The 17698-nt window shown below is 40.5% G+C and overlaps 1 protein-coding gene across 8 annotated transcripts in view; it reads left to right on the top strand.

Moving 5' to 3' along the window:
- ALCAM (activated leukocyte cell adhesion molecule) overlaps positions 1 to 17698 on the top strand; it is a 118288-nt gene that overhangs the window by 59825 nt on the left and 40765 nt on the right. For all 8 annotated transcript variants that reach the window (XR_014167763.1, XM_081908482.1, XM_081908481.1 and 5 more), the window contains exon 2: positions 17534 to 17634. Coding sequence is in view for 7 of the 8 variants with exons in the window: in XM_081908482.1 (XP_081764608.1) it covers positions 17534 to 17634 (101 nt within the window). In the remaining variant the exon portion in view is untranslated. The remainder of the gene's footprint in view (positions 1 to 17533; positions 17635 to 17698) is intronic.

Below are 17698 nucleotides of genomic sequence, written 5' to 3'. Positions count from 1 at the left end.
AGGTCTGACTTAAAAGTGTGTCTTTTAACACACTTTCTGCTTCTTTCTCCTAATCAAGTCTCATATCCTTCATATAAGAAAAACCTTATTAGTACTGATACAAAAGTGAAAATATAGCATGCTAAACATAGCTAAACATACCCAGTATCTAAATTCTTGAACTTTAGGGTCAACTAATTAAAAATTCTAAATGAAGCTGTGCATAAAGGATTAATTTCTTTATTATTCCCTTCACATATATTCATATTTATATTCTTTATACCATAATCACTTTTCTTTACACTGAAGATTTCATGAGTTAAATACAGGAACCACAGTTACAACCTTTGCAGATTACAATTCAAGCTTAAGATTTGTTGCACCTGCAGATAAGAACCTAGATCATGCCCAAATACCAGGCCTCTTTCAATGCAACTAAACCGTACATCACACAATCGCAGAATGACTAACTGTGAATTTTTAGGAGCTTCATGAACATTGGCCTCATGGTAACAGTGGTGTAGTGTGGGGGTGCGGGGGGGGCGGCCGCACTGGGTGCAACATCTGGGGGGGCGTGCTCTCACTCGCAGCTCTCTGCCCCCTGCTAAAATCCACGGGTTAGGGGGCGCAAATTACTTGCCTTGCCCCGGGTGCTGACAACCCACGCTACGCCACTGCATGGTAAACAACATCATTACCAGGATTCTGCTACTTACGTGTAATGAATTACATCTATGCCAGAAGGATATTATATTGTCCTTGTATTCAGATAGAGTCTTCTTGTCTCGTGACATTCAGCAGTACATGTAAGACTGATTTCTCCCATCATGTGTGTTTCAGCTAATTGTCATTCAGCATGCAAGACTTCACGTACGTGTGAAATTTTAAGAGGGCTAAAAACACCCCATCTCTGAGGAGTCGCTTAAATCTAAGGAAGGCTCAGAGAGTCACTTATTTAGCATAAATCAGAAGATTCCAGTCTGACTCATGGCATTATACTTTCAAAGAGCTCCCCTCCTTTCTCTGTTACCTGTAATATTTTATGTTTAGTCAAATGATAGGGTTTGTCTCTAGGCAACCGAGACCCTGTGATGATTCTAATTAAGCTATATTATTTCATCTGCATATTTTTGTCAATGCTCTTGAAAACAGACATAATCTCAGAAAGCCTATTTTCATCAACAAGTCTCCCATAGCTGCATTATCCACATCATGTACTTATCTACCACAGAGAACATATTTATGCAATTCTCCTGCAATCAAATTTAATAGGATCAATCTACATTGCTCTCTTCTCATTAAGGGTTTTGTTTATAAAAGGCTTTGTTGAAGTTATTATATCTTTGGGAAATAACTGTAGCTCCCTTGGCTGTTTCCAACAGTTAGTATTTTGTACACACAACAGGTGCTGCAAATGTGGCTCATGTTTTATCTGTTGCAGCCAATGCCTTCAAAAAAGAGTGATCTGGAAGTTGAACATTGAGAGAGTTCTGGTCAAAGGATAGCCAGGTATTACAATGAACAAATAGTTGCAGAATAAGTTATTTAACATACTCTTTATCCAAGTTGGGATAATTTTGCTGATGCTCTTTGGCATCAGGACAACAAACACTAGATGTTGCTCCTCTCCTATAAAGAATGTCATTAGCAGCTAAGAGGTGTGTGTATATCCATGTGTTCAATGGATGATGTATATTATTTATCTATATATTATTTGAAAAATTATAGCCCAGCTCTTTCATAAAAAGGTGGCTTACAACATACTCTCTAATATATATTTGCCTATACAGTGGTACCTCCGGTTGGGACAGGATCTGTTCTGGAGCTCCGGTCAAACCCCAAGGTTTCTGCAACCAAATGGACCACTTCTGTGCATGTGCGCGGAGCGAAGGGTTTGCTGTGTTCGCATCCTGAAGGATATGCAACCAGAGGTGTGCATATCCAGAGGTACCACTGTATTTGTTGTCAGGCTGCAACAGGGAGCCACATCAACAGCAGCATGGTGAGCTGCTGAGGAACGAGCAACGTTTAAAGAAGGGTGGAGCTTCAGAGAAGGGTTTGCCAAACCACTCTCTGAAGCACCTTCCACCCTCCTTCAAAAGAAGGTGGGATGTTAGAAGAGCTTTGTGGGGATGGGGGGTGAGCTGTGATGGGGTGAATGAGGTGTTAAAAGGAGGGGGGTTGGTCAAGGGGAGGTAGTGAGGGTATGTGGGTTTTGGTAGGTTGATGGTGGGGTTGATGGGCGGAGGGGCAGCAGTCCCTAGTAAACGACAATAAAATCAGTCTGTAAGCATCTATAAAACAATTAAAAACATCAGCAGATATCATGGTATAAATAAAATTTCATAATGTCAACGCCTGTCTCAGCCACCATTTTCAGAAGACATCTGAATGACATCAAGGACAGTTCCTGCCATACTGGGACTTTGCTAAGGCAGGGCCTGCTGTCTCTAGAGAGACACAGAACCTCAGGGGCATAGGGAATCACCCTAAGTGTTCCATCCAAGGGTCTCAGTGATCAAGATGGAGTATAAGTAATCAGATGGTCCTTATGGTATTTGGGGCCAAAGTTGCTTAGGCCTTTGTGAACTGGGACAAGTACCTTGAACCTGTCCCAGTAGCAAATTGGCAGCTGTCTTATCAGTGGAGTAACATGTGGCCAGTAATGTGCTCCTGGCCTCTGCATTCTGAATTACTGTCATTATATTTATCTGTCTGTTGACCTGCAGCATCCTCATCCAGATCAAGGAATCCTGTCTTCCAGCTGGTCTTCAGTGGCAGCAAATCTTTAGCAGAAAGTCCTTCCACTTCCACAAATCAATGCACTGATTTTCCTCACCCAGTCTCCAGGCGACTAACTCCATGTCATATCCCATTCTGTTCTGGATGATATTCCAGCCCTCAGAAGCGGCTTTTCTGGGGAAACGAGAGGCTTAGGTGGGTGGAGGCGATCAGAGTGCAGAAGTTCTTTCCACTAAGGCATTTTGAATACAGTCCCATGCCAGCAGATTGTTCTCCCAAGGTCAGCTCACCTGCTTTTACCCCTTCCTGCTCCAATCTCCCAGCTTTTATCTTGGCTCCAGGCCTTGTACACTCTACTTGCTTTCTCGCTGTAGTGGGCCACACAAACCTCCATATTCCTTCTAAAGTGCACCTTTAGCAGAAGGGATATGAATGTTTGGAAGAGTGCCTGGTGCACAAAAAGGGAAATACATTTCCAAAATGCTTAGGTTTTTTTGCATTTCTCAATGAGCTGGTTTTGCATATCAATGCCACCATGATATGCAGGTGCATATCAAATAATTATATTCAGAAGTTTTCCAATTTTATATTTTCCTTTAAGCTCTTAGAGTTCTGTTTATTTTATAAGTTTTTTTAGGAATCTTAAATTCTCACTTCTTACCTCCCATCTGAATGTTATATTTGGCTCTGGGCTTCTACATAAAGGCCACCTCAACTTGATAATTGGTTAATAGCAGCATAAAATGGGAGGAAAGGTTGAAGTTCCTTAGTAAGCAGTGTTAGAAACTGACACTGGTACCACAACAGAATGTCTTTTTTTATAACAAGATACAAAACTGAAAATGAATGAACGTTTGTTTTTCACACGGTCTAGTCCTCATCTGAAGGCTGCAAAAAGCAAAGCCATGCTTCCCCTGGCTGCCCCCACCCCTAATACTCTTAAGAGGGTGCCTTCTCCAATCTTCAGAAAGTGGCTGGAAGTGGGGAGGCAGAAAAAGGTCCTCCTTTCCTTCCACTCTGCAGACAAGCTCTGGATTCTCCTTACACCCTCTTTCCTTCATATAAATATATCTTTTTGGCACTACAATTAACACATATTACAGGCCTATACATGGGGCGTGGGTGGCGCTGTGGGTTAAACCACAGAGCCTAGGACTTGCCGACCAGAAGGTCGGCAGTTCGAATCCCCGCGATGGGGTGAGCACCCATTGCTCGGTCCCTGCTCCTGCCCACCTAGCAGTTTGAAAGCACGTCAAAGTGCAAGTAGATAAATAGGTACCCCTCCGGCGGGAAGGTAAACGGTGTTTCCGTGCACTGCTCTAGTTCACCAGAAGTGGCTTAGTCATGCTGGCCACATGACCCGGAAGCTGTACGCCGGCTCCCTCGGCCAGTAAAGCGAGATGAGTGCCACAACCCCAGAGTCGGCCACGACTGGACCTAATGGTCAGGGGTCCCTTTACCTTTACCTACAGGCCTATACAACTGATGGCAGAGACACCCAGAGTGTCCAGTTCACAAACCTAAGACTTCAGTGTCCTTTAATGATCCTACTCCAAAAATTGTTTTGATTTTAAACATCACTCTGAGAGTCTGAAGTAGATAACACTTTAACATCACTACTTATACCAAACCTATTTAAGCCAGTCCGAGACCACATAGCGCAAAACGCTGCCTTTCTGTAAGGTCAGCTGAGAGGTAGAACCTATCAGCTTGCCTGACGCTGCAGCGATCTCTTGGAAGTCCAGCAGGGAGGAATTTCTCCTCCCACGCCCTCAGCACCAGTTTTGATCTGAAATCTTAGGCACAGTACTGCACCAGGAGCTCAGAAACTGCTCCCTTTAATGAAATTCCCTGTCGCAAAACGTGTCTAGAACAATGGGAGTTTCTAACGCTATTGCTAAGCAGAGTGTTGTCGCTCTCCTGTTCTAGAGTACACTGTTCTTTGGCAGTTTTCCTTATTCCCATAGAGTGCTCCAAGACAGGGATGACTTTGCAAGTGGTTAGGAATTCTGGACACCTGCAGTCCAGAGGTGCATCAAGACTATTCCTAATGCTAGCTGCTGTAGATAATACAGGCAGGCTAGCAGTCTCTGAAGAGGTAGTAACAACAACTTTGATGCAAAGATTTGTTGTATATCACAGACACGAAAATTATGATATACCAGTAGTTGCATTTTGTGTTTATTTTGTCTTTATTTAATGTTTCTGTTGTATTTTTATTGTGTTTGCTTAAGCTGCTTAGAGATTTTTTATTAAGTTTATCACATTTTTACAAAGAAAGTCTAGGATTATGCTAAATATCTATGCTGGTAGGCACCTTTTTCCATTTAGAGCATGTCAGGGTAGTCCAGATGTTTTAGACAAAAGAAGCCCATCATCCCTAGCTATTCACTATCTTGGCTCAGGCTGATGGAAATTGTTGTCCACGTCATCCGGAGAATCTGGCTTTCTTGGGAGCTGTAGTTTGGCCAGGGTGCTGCCAAACTTCCTTCCAAGTTCCCAGGATTCTCAGTGGAGAAGTAACAACTACAAAACCAATTTAACTCCAACACTATCATTACTGAATCATAAATAATTTACAGAAAATTCTATGCATTTCTACTCAAGAGGGAATAAGTCTTTAAATGGACTTAGCTTTCAGGTTGGTGTGCATAGGAATTCAGCCTTCAGGAGACATTGCACTCATACAAAATGCATGGATATGAACTGATCTCAAAATGCAAAAGCGCTTAATGTGATAAAAAAAAGTTGGGAGAGAACATGGTGGATGGGTGCTTGAGGCATAAAATCCTTTACTGTGATGTATGTGATTGTGGTAAGCAGGATAAGAGGAAAACCGCAATAGAAAATGACTGGAATAATATTACTCCTTAGTTTTGTTACATTTTTGTCTTTCCCATTATTCATCAGAAACCACCATCAACAGTTTTTAACCAGTACACACTAGAATCTAAGGAAAAGGTTGGTGGTGGGAAAACACATTTCCAATCATGATTTTACAAACTCTGTTCTTGGAAAGGACATTTTCCCACCACATAGCTCTTCGAAGATACGTCATAATTTAAATCACTGACACCAGATTTCCAGGGCTGTAGCTTTACAAAGTTACACCCAATTCTTATGGAAACACATTTTTGCCAAGCTTCCAGAAATTCAGAAGTAACACCCTTGATCATGTTTTCTATGAAGCACACTTTGATGATTTTGTTCTGCCAACTACATAAAAACAAATAAACAACTAAATAAAGTTTTAGCACACAAAAGGCCCAGCAGAAGGGCTAGGATGAGAAATTTGATCAGATTAGAAACTCTTCATTCAACACCCTCCGGCAGCAATAAAAATATGTAGGTAATAGAAACTCTAGAGCAATTTTATTTTAATGCAAAGTCTAATAAAAGAGAAGATTCCATCTAAATAATATTATGAGGTAGAGAGGTGAGAGGAGAAAACTAAATGGGAGAAGATAGTATTCTCTTGTATTAGAGTAATGCACTCTGCCCTTGAGGTTGGTCCAGAGGCTGTAGCTAGTGCAGAGTATGGCAGCTAATTTGCTTGTAATGGGAATATAACACTTGGTGGGTTTTGCACTTGCTACCAATCTGCTACCAGGCCAAATTCAAGGTCTTGATTCCTTATATAATCAGTATATCACTGTGCCCCAAAAATATCAGAAGTCTGCTGCACAGTAATTTGGAACAGGGTTTTCATTGTGAGTGCCCATGTTGTTGAGATACAACTGTGCCTATAGTCTGTACTTTCCAGAAACACCTGATGCCATGTTTGTTTTTGAAAGCTTTTCCAGGTCAATGAAATGTCTCTGCCTTAGCTGTTCATTTTGTACAGCAAGCCCACAACTTGTGGGGGGGGGGGGGTTTCCATTCCATGGAGCGTGACTAAAGCTAAAAACCCATTGGGTTCAGTGGTGGGTGAGATTGCCAGTGTCATTTTCCCCAGAACCTCGCCCCGTTCCACCCCCTTTTAAATTTTTTGCCACACAAGTAAAACTGAAGGCTGACAAGTTAAATCCATGTAAACTGTATTGTTTTTGAACCTTTGTCTTTTGTTCCGTTTTCGAAACAATTCTAGCAGCTTTTAAAACAGTTTCTAGCAGCTTTTGTGGTATGTTTGTAAATTGCCTTGAGACACATGCAGAAGGCAATTCATAAATCAATCAAACAATAAAAAATGTTGTGAATAATGATGATGATGCACTTTCCAAGTATCATACACTACAGTGGCTATCCTTCAGACAGTAGTGTCCTACCAGCCACACAGCATCCCCTCTTCTTCAAAGACCCTTATAAACGAAAAGGGCCTTCTCAATTAGTTTCGGCCCTTAGCGGCATGCCACAACCACACCCTATAATTCACTTGACCCATCTTTGTTCCTATTGTATTCATTCCTGTAGCTCAATGGGAACTCTCTCTTTTTTTCTTTTCTTTTTTGCCTTCCTTGCTTCAGTCATTGTTGGTACACCTGGCAGAACTGATTCATCACTTACATTAGAAGGACTAGAAAGTATTCCATTTCTTAGATGCATTTTCTAATTTTCACATGTAAAAAAACAAAACGGCTTTGGGTCTAGGTGAGGGAAATTCTATTTTTGACAAATGGGGCTGGGAGGAAGGAGAAAACACACACACAAAATGTCCATCAAGAGCTAACTTTAGGCCTTCCACCACATTTATTTTGTGCCATCTTATAAATAGCTAATCAGTGGAAAATATTGTAGGCTTATGCTGAGACAGCAGGACAAGATAAATGCAGTGTGTTAACTCTAGCTTGGAAATTAATAATTTTCATTAAAGCATCCTAAAGTGAACACGACAGTTTTAGCATTCAGACCATATGAAAGGAGTTTTAACTAACAAATTAAAATTGACTGCTTTTACTGAACATAGATGGCAGAAGCCATGACAAATAAATCACATTGTATACCATTTCCATATCATAGTATGCTTTGAATGGCAAGAAGAACCATAAATTGAGAAACAGAATACTAAGAGCATCTCTAAAAACTAAACTATGCTTTTACATGAAGATGCTGCCATAAAATAAGTTATCCAGCCAGCAATATTTCTTATTCATCACAATAAAATATATACAGTGTATACTTGAGTATAAGCCGACCCAAATATAAGTCGAGGCACCTAATTTTAGCACAAAAAACTGGGAAAACTTATTGACTTGAACATAAGCCAGTTCACCACACCACAAACCTGGTGGTGGCGGCAGTGGTGGAGGAAGAACAAGCAGCCTGAAAGGGCTGCTTTCAGGCTGCTCGTTGCTCTGCCGCCGCCTCTGCCGCTCACAAGAGCAGGCATAGGAGCCGCAGTTGGGAGGGGCACAGCGCAGGACAGAGAAACAAACCTCTATTTGCACTGCTCCAGAACTATAGCACTGGGTTTCCCTTCTATATTTATTCTTGCAGAGAGTATAGATACAACGTGTTGGAATGCAGACTTCTGTAATAAATATTGGGCCAAAGTTCTACCATACCCTGTTCCTCTCCAGCATATGATTACAGCCTGGCAGGGAGAGAAACCTTTCCCACTTCAACCAACTTCAGCTGCTCTTTCCAAACACTTTGGGGTTAAGTAAATCTAGTATATATTTGGCAAACACACAAAAATCTTATTACTTCACACATTCAGTGTCAAAGTCCTGTCATCGAAGATATTTAAAGTATTTCTAGGGGAAACTCATTTGATGCCTTCACTGAGCCAGAAAATGTACTATGAAATAAAAATTCAGAATAGAGGACGACATGGTACATAGGCACCAGGCAAAGACGTTCCTCTTCAACCAGATCTTTGGCTGATTAAACAATCTACAGCCTATTAAATGTGTTTGTGGGAAGGGGATTACTGGGTTTTGTTTTGTTATTATGTTATGTATTCTGTGTTTTGATTTTACAATTTTATATTGTAAACTGGCCTGTGAATAATGACAATAATCCGTTTACCAGTGAACAAACAAGCTGGCATGTGTGTTCAGGAGCAGTGCTCTGAATCACCTGAACATATCATGAGTTTAGACATTGGACCCTCTTATTCCAGTACAATCCTATTATAACTTCTCAGAAGTGTCCCACTGAGTTTAATGGGGTTTACTTCCACTCAAATGGACCTTAATACAAATTAGCAGGTTTCCCTCTGTACTGGTGCTACATGACACTTGACACACAGAACCCAGCTTGTAGTACCAGTAATTCGGCCTCTTCTGCCCTTTTTTCTACAATTTTCTACATTAATGATTTATACATATATTGCATTTTTCTTTCTCAGGTGGATTCTCAACCCCCACCTCGTCATTTCTGTGGGTCCAGCTTCTTCTTCCTTCCTCCACTGGCTTGCACTGGGGATAACATTCTCTTTATTAACTTGCACAAAATTGGGGTGGTGGTGGACAAGCAGCTGTATCCCCAGAAATGGTCAGGGAAGGGGGTGTAATCTCACTCTTCCGCAAAGATCCCTTTAACCCTAAGGGTCTTTGCAAGAGAGTGAGATTCTTTCCTCCACCACCCAGAAGCCATTTCTGGGGATCCAGTCTTTCTCTTTTTCCTATGCAAGTTGATGGAGACATACACCCATCCATTAAAGTGCATTTACTGTCTGTGCAGGTGCAGAGGTAAACATGCACGTGCATGATTTAGATTTCAATTACCACAGGGCCTAAGGCCTTCCCATTTTTTCACTGCTCTTTCTGGTGCCACTGTATTCTATAGTGTACCCCTTGAGTGGCAATTATGTTTGCAAAATACAATACAATGATGCCTCACAAATAAAAGTGTATTCAGTGTGGATTTCACCCCAGGGTCACAGATAACTTCTCCAGTAAAAGTTGTTCATAGCCATCGCTGAGAAAAGAAAGAAAGAAAGAAAGAAAGAAAGAAAGAAAGAAAGAAAGAAAGAAAGAAAGAAAAAGAAACCATTTGACTGAGTAGGTGTACAACTTGTGTACCAAGTTGTAACGAAGATGCTGGTTAAAAGTGGGGAGGGAGTATGTTTCGGGAGCAGGGCACTTTAAAACAACATTAAAGGTATGATACACTTTGTAAACACTTTCTAAGATTCCAGAATTATGGTGCTGGAGGAGACTCTTGAGAGTCCCATGGACTGCAAGAAGATCAAACTTATCCATTCTTAACGAAATCAGCCCTGAGTGCTCACTGGAAGGACAGATCCTGAAACTGAGGCTCCAATACTTTGGCCACCTCATGAGAAGAGAAGACTCCCTGGAAAAGACCCTGATGTTGGGAAAGACTGAGGGCACAAGGAGAAGAGGATGACAGAGGACGAGATGGTTGGACAGTGTTCTCAAAGCTATAAACATGAGTCTGACCAAACTGCGGGAGGCAGTGGAAGACAGGAGTGCCTGGAGTGCTCTGGTCCATGGGTTTACGAAGAGTCGGACACGACTAAACGACTAAACAACAACAAGATTTCAGAAGTGCAAAAATTAAACGGGAGCATCTAGGTCTACTTGAATCCCTTTTTAAAAAATATTGTGGGTTGTTGTTGTTTTAAATCAGAACTGGTTCACCCCTTGATATCCCTTAGCTATTCAGATAATAGCTATTTTTGTTCCTTTTCTGTAAGCTAAACAGCTTGGCTTCATCCACAGAAAACAGTATGTTTTGGTTGTTGTTGTTTAACTGCTGTTCAGTTCCTCTTAACAGTTTATTAGCTACTGAGGGGAGGGGAGGAATATCAGAGATAAATTAACCAAAAGTCCCCACACGTGGTCAGTGCATTTTTTAAAAAAAGTTACTTGTCTCCAGTGCCCACTTCTAAAAAGTGGCACTATGTTTGTATGTATAAATGATCTCCCCACCACCCTCGAAATTAATTAGGGCAAGGGAAGGCTAAATAGCTTGCTTACTTGATGTAAATATTTTATTAGCCAGTACAGATTCTGCTGTGAGCTGAAAAGAAAATCTTTTCATCTGGCTTTCCCTTCTAAACCCTGGAGAGGCTGGCAATGCACGTCTACCTGCATATATTCCTTATTTCTACACCGGGCCATTATTATGGAGGAAGTATTTTAAAAGAAATAATGAAAACAATTACATCCTGCTTTAAAGCAGAGAAAATGGTCTTTTCAGCAAAGTGGAATGATAGTGGAAAGATAGTGGAAAATGCAGGCTTCCTGATGTAATACAAAGAAGTATCGGCATGAATGCAAAAGCTTTTCGTCAACTGCATGGTGTGCAGTTGTTAGAAGTTTTAAAGGAACCAGGTCAATTAACAGTAGGTAATGTAATGACTGAGGAGATGATGCCTTGTGGTATTACTTCTACCACCGTATTTTCTCATTTAGAAACAAATGAGATTCTGCAGGGAACTGCCTACATTTTGGTAAAGACAGCAAGTCTTCTTTAGTTGGAGGCTCTTCTTACCATCCCACCGCCACCAAATACTCCCTCTTTTTATTACAATTTAATTGAGAGAATTAAAAAAAAGGAACAACAGGGAATACTGGAAACATGTGTGCAATTATTAGGCAGTGTCATGCATTATCTCCAGCACCCTAACACAAAGCCATTTAAAAATTAAATTATATTAGGGCCCTAAAGTTTCAACTGCCTATTATGAGACAAAAGATAGTCACTATGAAATGCACCTTGACACTTAATAGACATCTTCCATGCCATGGAGCCTCTTCTTGTTCTTTTATTTAGTGATTTCCAATAAAGATGCCCTCTCTTCCCAATGTCCCCATGAATGGCTCTACTCCATGCTATCTGTCATGGATGCTTTAATTGAGATTCCTGCACTGCAGGGGATTAGACCCTCTGAGTCTTTTCCAGCTCTACAATTCTGTGCTTCCACTCCACACCCAGCAACTTCCTGTTGCTTTTCTCCTTTATTTGTGCTTCACCATGCTCCTTATTTCAAAGCACCATTTTAACCCCTTTCAAAATACTAGCCCAAATCTATTTTCCCCCACGATACAGAAGAAGAACAGTAACCAAAAATGCAAAGCAGTGAGCAAGCTTCCAGGTTTTCCAAAAGTTTTCTTCAGGCTCACTGTTTATTTTATTATTGTTAATATTTAATTACAAGAATTTCAGTTACAAAAATAAGGCGATAAGGCTCAATGTTCAACAAGAATTGGAGGGGGGGGGGAGAGAAGAAAAAAAGTTTTTTGCCCAGTCTGAAATATTTGAACATTATTATTATTATTTCTTTCGCCAAACCTTTATTAGGCATTACTGATGCAGACCACCTGAAAACATCCATATACATACATACATACATACATACACACACACACAAAGAAGCAGCCATATAAGATATACAGTAACAGAAATTTTAATTGGAGTGTCTTCCTGCTAAACCGTGCTATTCTCCACTCTAATAGATACTATTGACAGACTCAGCTAACTAATCCTTGCACTTAGCTCCAGGTTAATATCAGACAGGTAGGATCTGATATTTTCATTGTGCCATGATGTTAGACTACCTAAAAAGGGGAATAACACGTGTTTACATAGCTGGTTGTACAGTGGACAGTAGAAAAGAATATGTTCTACAGTCAATAATAATAATTTTTGTTAACATTATTATTAGACTCATTAGTCACTTAAAACAAAAATTAAGTGACATCAAAAAGGTGAAAAGCAAATAAAAGGTAAAACATGTAAAACAAGAAAACCATTCTAATAAATCCCAAACAAACCCAGCACAAAAATAAGTTTATAGGGAAGAAAACAAGATCATATATTTCTGCATCAAAAGATCAAAGTTTGCACCATGGAATACTGGGACTGGGAAATTTGACATTTGTCCTTTATACAGTGGTGCCCCGCAAGACGAACGCCTCGCAAGACGAAAAACCCGCTAGACGAAAGGGTTTTCCGTTTTGGAGGCGCTTCGCAAAACGAATTCCCCTATGGGGTTGCTTCACAAGACGAAAAAAATCTTGCATCCCCCCGTGGGTTTTTTTCGCTTTTTTCGCCCTTTTCTTAAACCACTAAGCCGCTTATCAGCTGTTCCGCTGATAAGCCGCTTAACAGCTGATCGCTGGAAGCCGCTTGACAGCTGTAGCAATAATCCGCTAAGCTGTCAATGGGCTTGCTTCGCAAGACGAAAAAACCGCTATACGAAGAGCCTCACGGAACAGATTAATTTCGTCTTGCGAGGCACCACTGTACAAAGTCCTTCATTAAGCTACCACAGTGCCTCTATCAGCTAGTCTTCTCAATCTCCATATTCTTGAGATATACATTCTTCCTTCATTTCTCTTTGGTCTGTCCTGAATCTCATGTACCGTATATACTCGAGTATAAGCCAACGTTTTCAGCACATTTTTTATGCTGAAAAAACCCCCCTTGGCTTATACTCGAGTGAGGTGGGTGGTGGTGGTGGAGGGACGAGTGGCCCGAAAGGAGCCCTTTCTCGCCGCTGGTCCCACTGCCATAGGGCAGCGTATGAAACACCAGCCCCATCCATCATTAAAATCTCATCATGACACCTTAATAGATATGTGTGCTTTCAGCAAATCATTATGCTCTAGGTTGCCAAGGGCACTTCGGTGGTACTTTTAGCTGCTATGCAAGAAGCCATGGATGGCACAGCCGCTCTAACACAAAACCTTATAGGTAAGTTTCTGCTGTACCACTGTGGCAATTTGGGCTGCTATGAGATCACCTTGTACCAGTGCAAGAACCCTATGCTCCAGGTCTATTTTATGGCAGTGCCACCACATTTCCCTACTGATAGAAACTAGTTCATTAGGGACCACCATGCTATTTTAAAAAGTTCTGTACAGATGCTATTGTACTATGTACTAGTTACTGGAAAACCATTTCTTTGAGTTTGAGGCACTGGCGGAGGAAGAGGGGGTGGGGGAGTGCACCGCCCTGGGCACCATGATCCTGTTGGGGTGCCATTGTGGCTGCCCCCGCCGCACTGGGTGCCACGCACCCCCAGGCAGCGCATCATGCCCCCAGAACATGTGCCACGCCCCCAGGATGTGCACCAGCCATGCCTCCACCTGCTCTCTGCCCCCAGTGCACCACTGATTAGAGGAATTACTGCAAAAATGTGCAGTACTTCTGAAAGTACTTCTGCATTTTGTGGAATTGCTATAGTCCCATATTCAAGCCATGTTGTTTTGGGTAGCTAATTCCAGAAAGGTAGCTGTATTAGTTAACCAGAATGCTTCCAATTGAACCCTCTGTAATGTGCATCGAAATGTACATTAGCAGGAGAGCAAATGCTCTTCCTTAAAAATTTCCACATTTATTACAGCCTTTATAACTAGAGACTACTTAATCTGTTGCATGAAATGTTATCCTTTGCAGCTGCTTCTTTCTGTTCGTATCTAGTTCACATTTCAGTGCTACTTAGAAATACGTGTGTGTACACAGACATGCCTGATAGGTAAAGAGTAATCGTCCTTGCATCTCACAAAGGAGGTTTTTAGCCCAAGAAAGCTTAACACCACAATACATTTCCCAGCCTTTAAAGTGCTACATGGATTGTGTTCAGTTTTGTCACTTAGATACAGTTGGGTACATTAGACTTTCAAACAAAGACACGTCATTTGTCTTTGCTTTCAAGCTTGCTGTGTTTGAAGTGCTTATAAAAAAAATCAGAAGGGATGTGTGTTTGTGTGTGTGTGAATTTTCACTAGTGATGTTGTGTCCTGACAGCCTACATCTTCCCCTAAAAGTGATTTCATTCACATTCCTGAAGGTTTGTGTTGACTGGTAGTGTTCGCTTGTTACCGTAGCAACTTGGAGGGGTTAAAATGTATTGTTAGAAAGCAAAGCAAAAAGATCAACAGTGAAAGTCCCATGGGGCATTTTTTTTCTTTCATGATGGCATTTAGTGTACATTAGCATGAGAGCAAATAACCTTTTTTATCAGCTAGAAAAATGTTCATTCTAGTGAGTTCATCCCAGTGAAAATTCTAAAAATTATGTGGTGTTGTTTTCTTTAAAAAAAAAATCAGGACTTTGCTGTGATATTATTCAAGAGAGAAATGGCTCTAAACAGTGTTTCTTCTTCTTCTTGGCACTGTATCAGAATTTCAGGATTTGAGGTGCCAAATTGAAATGCCATTCTTCTTCCTGTACCCTTGCAATACAATTTTATTGATGTTAGGGAATGGTTTTTCTCCTCTGTGAGCTTTTTTTGGGATTTTTTAAAAGATAAATGGTCATTAATCTATAAATATTAGATGGATCCTTTATGTAACTTGCAATTTTTGCATTTCTTTAGTGCCATCTAGTGGACTTAGTGTTGCATCCTTTAAATTAGAAAACAACTATTTTCAACCTTAGCTCTAGATGAGATTTACAAATTTTAATTTAGAATATGACAAAAAATATTTTGTCTGGATGCATGACTGCTCACATGCTGGAGAAAATTGCCAATCATTTGCCTTATGTTAAACAAATACTGACAAAATTGAAGTCTATGATGGCAATTAGAGTGCAACACAGTTTATGGGGGATTTTTGCATCTCTCTACATAGATGAAAATAGGGACATTATTGAGTATATGTAACAATCCTGTTTTCATATGTATTTCCCCCTATTGCACAGAGTGAAACCATTATTTGTCTGCTTGTATGTATGTGGTCATTTATGCTGGTGTAGCCTTCCTGAGCTGGCTCCTGCAGCTTCTGTGTTAGCAAATTGAGCATAACAGTTTTCATTACATTTATGTGTTCATTTGTGGCCCCCTACGGGTCTGCATTCTTCAGAATTTAAGAATGCTTAACAGACTGCTTATCTCTCAGTAGATCTGAACATACTTATTATAGAATAGATATCCATTCAGCAGTATTTACAGCCTGGGTTGGAGGATAACAGACACATAGGAAAACTAGCAGTCCCCAAGTTGCCCAACAGAGGCAGTGTTTTGTCAGGGACTAGTAGGAGAAAATAGAAATGCCTCTGGTAAATTGGCACAGTGTGTTTGCTCCCAAACTACTTATGCCCACAAAATTACTAGCCTGCAAAAGTTCTTATTAGCTATCTAAGAGACTAGTCAACTGTGTTTCCATGCTAGCCGCTGAAGAATGAAGCCCTCTGCTTCATGGCCACCATGGAAATACTAGCCTCTTCGTCATTTTGGCATCTGTTGGAGACTTTCTTCTTTCAACCAGCCTTCTAGGTAGATATTTCTGTCCCAGTTGCTATCCATATTGGATTTGAAATTGTTATGAAATATTATTATTATTTGTTTTCTACCAAGGATGCTGTTGAAGGACTAATAAATCACCCAGTGTCCTCTGCTGCCCAAACATTTCTCTGCTGGTTATGTAAAATTTTCCTTCTTCCATGATTGGCATGCAAACAAAATGGACTGTAGAGTATGAATGGCATAGTCCATCCCTTGTTTACCTGCCCAGTGAGGGCTTGTCCACAAATGAGCATTATTTAGCTGTTAATACAATTCCCCCAACCATCTGAATTAGGCTGAAGTAGTTCACACCCAAATGTATTTGAATTTGTATATGAGAAGCAATGTTGGTCTCCCATTCATGTCAGTAGGTGTCTCTTTTTGTGTTTGTTCCTGCCTTCCAAATGGTTGATTCTGTTATGCTGATTACTTACCGAGGGGTATGTGTGCAGAAAACTGTGTGTATACCTTGGGTTTTTTTAATTATTATTATTTTTAAAAAATCCTCACAAAAGGACATAGTTATTCTGCATTCTCAGCACACACTTTTGCAGTTTACTGTGCAAAGCTGAGGGATTGAAACATAAGGCTGTACTCCTCCTTCAGGAGCGAGCTAGAAATAGTTATGAGCAGAGCCGGAGATTAAATGAAAGCAAATTTTCAACAGACACTTGGTCTGCTGTGCAATAACTGGCATAGACATTTTTAACTTGGCTTGCTTGTGCCAGTTTCTGGATTGGCACATATCAAGGGGCTCAAAGGGCACATATCAAAGGGCTCAATAGATAGATAGATAGACAGACAGAAGACGGAAAGAAAGATAAGCCTACACTCCTTTGTTCAGAAGCACACTGGAAATAGTTTCAAGCACTACCCACAAAATGAATGAAAGCATGAAGGACATAGTGGGTGTGGAAAGGGGAGAAACAGAAAGTGACAATTGATCCACCTACCCAAAAATGCTGAAACAAATTGGCACAAGGCCCCCCCAAAAAACAGAAGGTGGGGGTGAGTCTTGGTAGCAGTGAGGACTCCTGAGACCCCAGGACCCCAGCATTTGCCTATGTTTTCTGCTGTGACTAGGTCAGAGAGAACTTATTGTTGTTGCTCTTTCAACCTTTCTGTAATGTATGAATTCCATACCACTGTATTTTTAAAAAGTCAGTTCTTCCCTTGACAAAGAAATAGCCTCATAATATAATTCAGTACACTTCACGGAGATCAATTAATTGTAATGCACTCTGAATCAAGCCGAAGGTGTGTTAGTTACTCTGGAGAGGACCTATAAATGAATCTCCTCTCGGCTGTGCCAATTTTGTCTTCAAGATAAGTGAAAATGGGTTTCCTAAATTGAACTGATTCTTCTACTTTACAAAATGTTGAGGCTGTTGTCCCTCATTGTTCTCCTAAAGCAGCTACTGCCCCAGGGATCTAGCCAACTTTAGTCTCACTCTTTTAAAATGTCCATGAAGAAATCTTCCACCAAGTGCAGTATGTTGTAGAAATAAAGGAAATAGATGTTTAGTTTACATTTTCCTAGTAAATTGAACAATAAATTTACTAGATTTTGAAGACAAAAGTTGTTGTTTTTAGCTGTAGACTATTAACTGGAATCCATAAATATAAAATACAGTGCATTAAATATTCCTTTCTCTTCCTTTTTAATAGGACTTGGATTGTACACAGTAAACACAGTATATGGAGATGCCATTATTTTGCCTTGCCATTTAGAAGTTCCTAATGATCTTAGGTTTGGAAAATGGAAATATGTAAGTATAGCTTATATCCAGTTATTTCTGTTATTTCAATGTGAGGACAAGTTTGTGAGACTGG

The sequence above is a fragment of the Podarcis melisellensis genome, assembly GCF_964234715.1.
Source record: "Podarcis melisellensis genome assembly, chromosome: 4".
Taxonomy (NCBI): domain Eukaryota; kingdom Metazoa; phylum Chordata; class Lepidosauria; order Squamata; family Lacertidae; genus Podarcis; species Podarcis melisellensis.
This window is presented reverse-complemented; position numbering and strand designations above follow the sequence as displayed.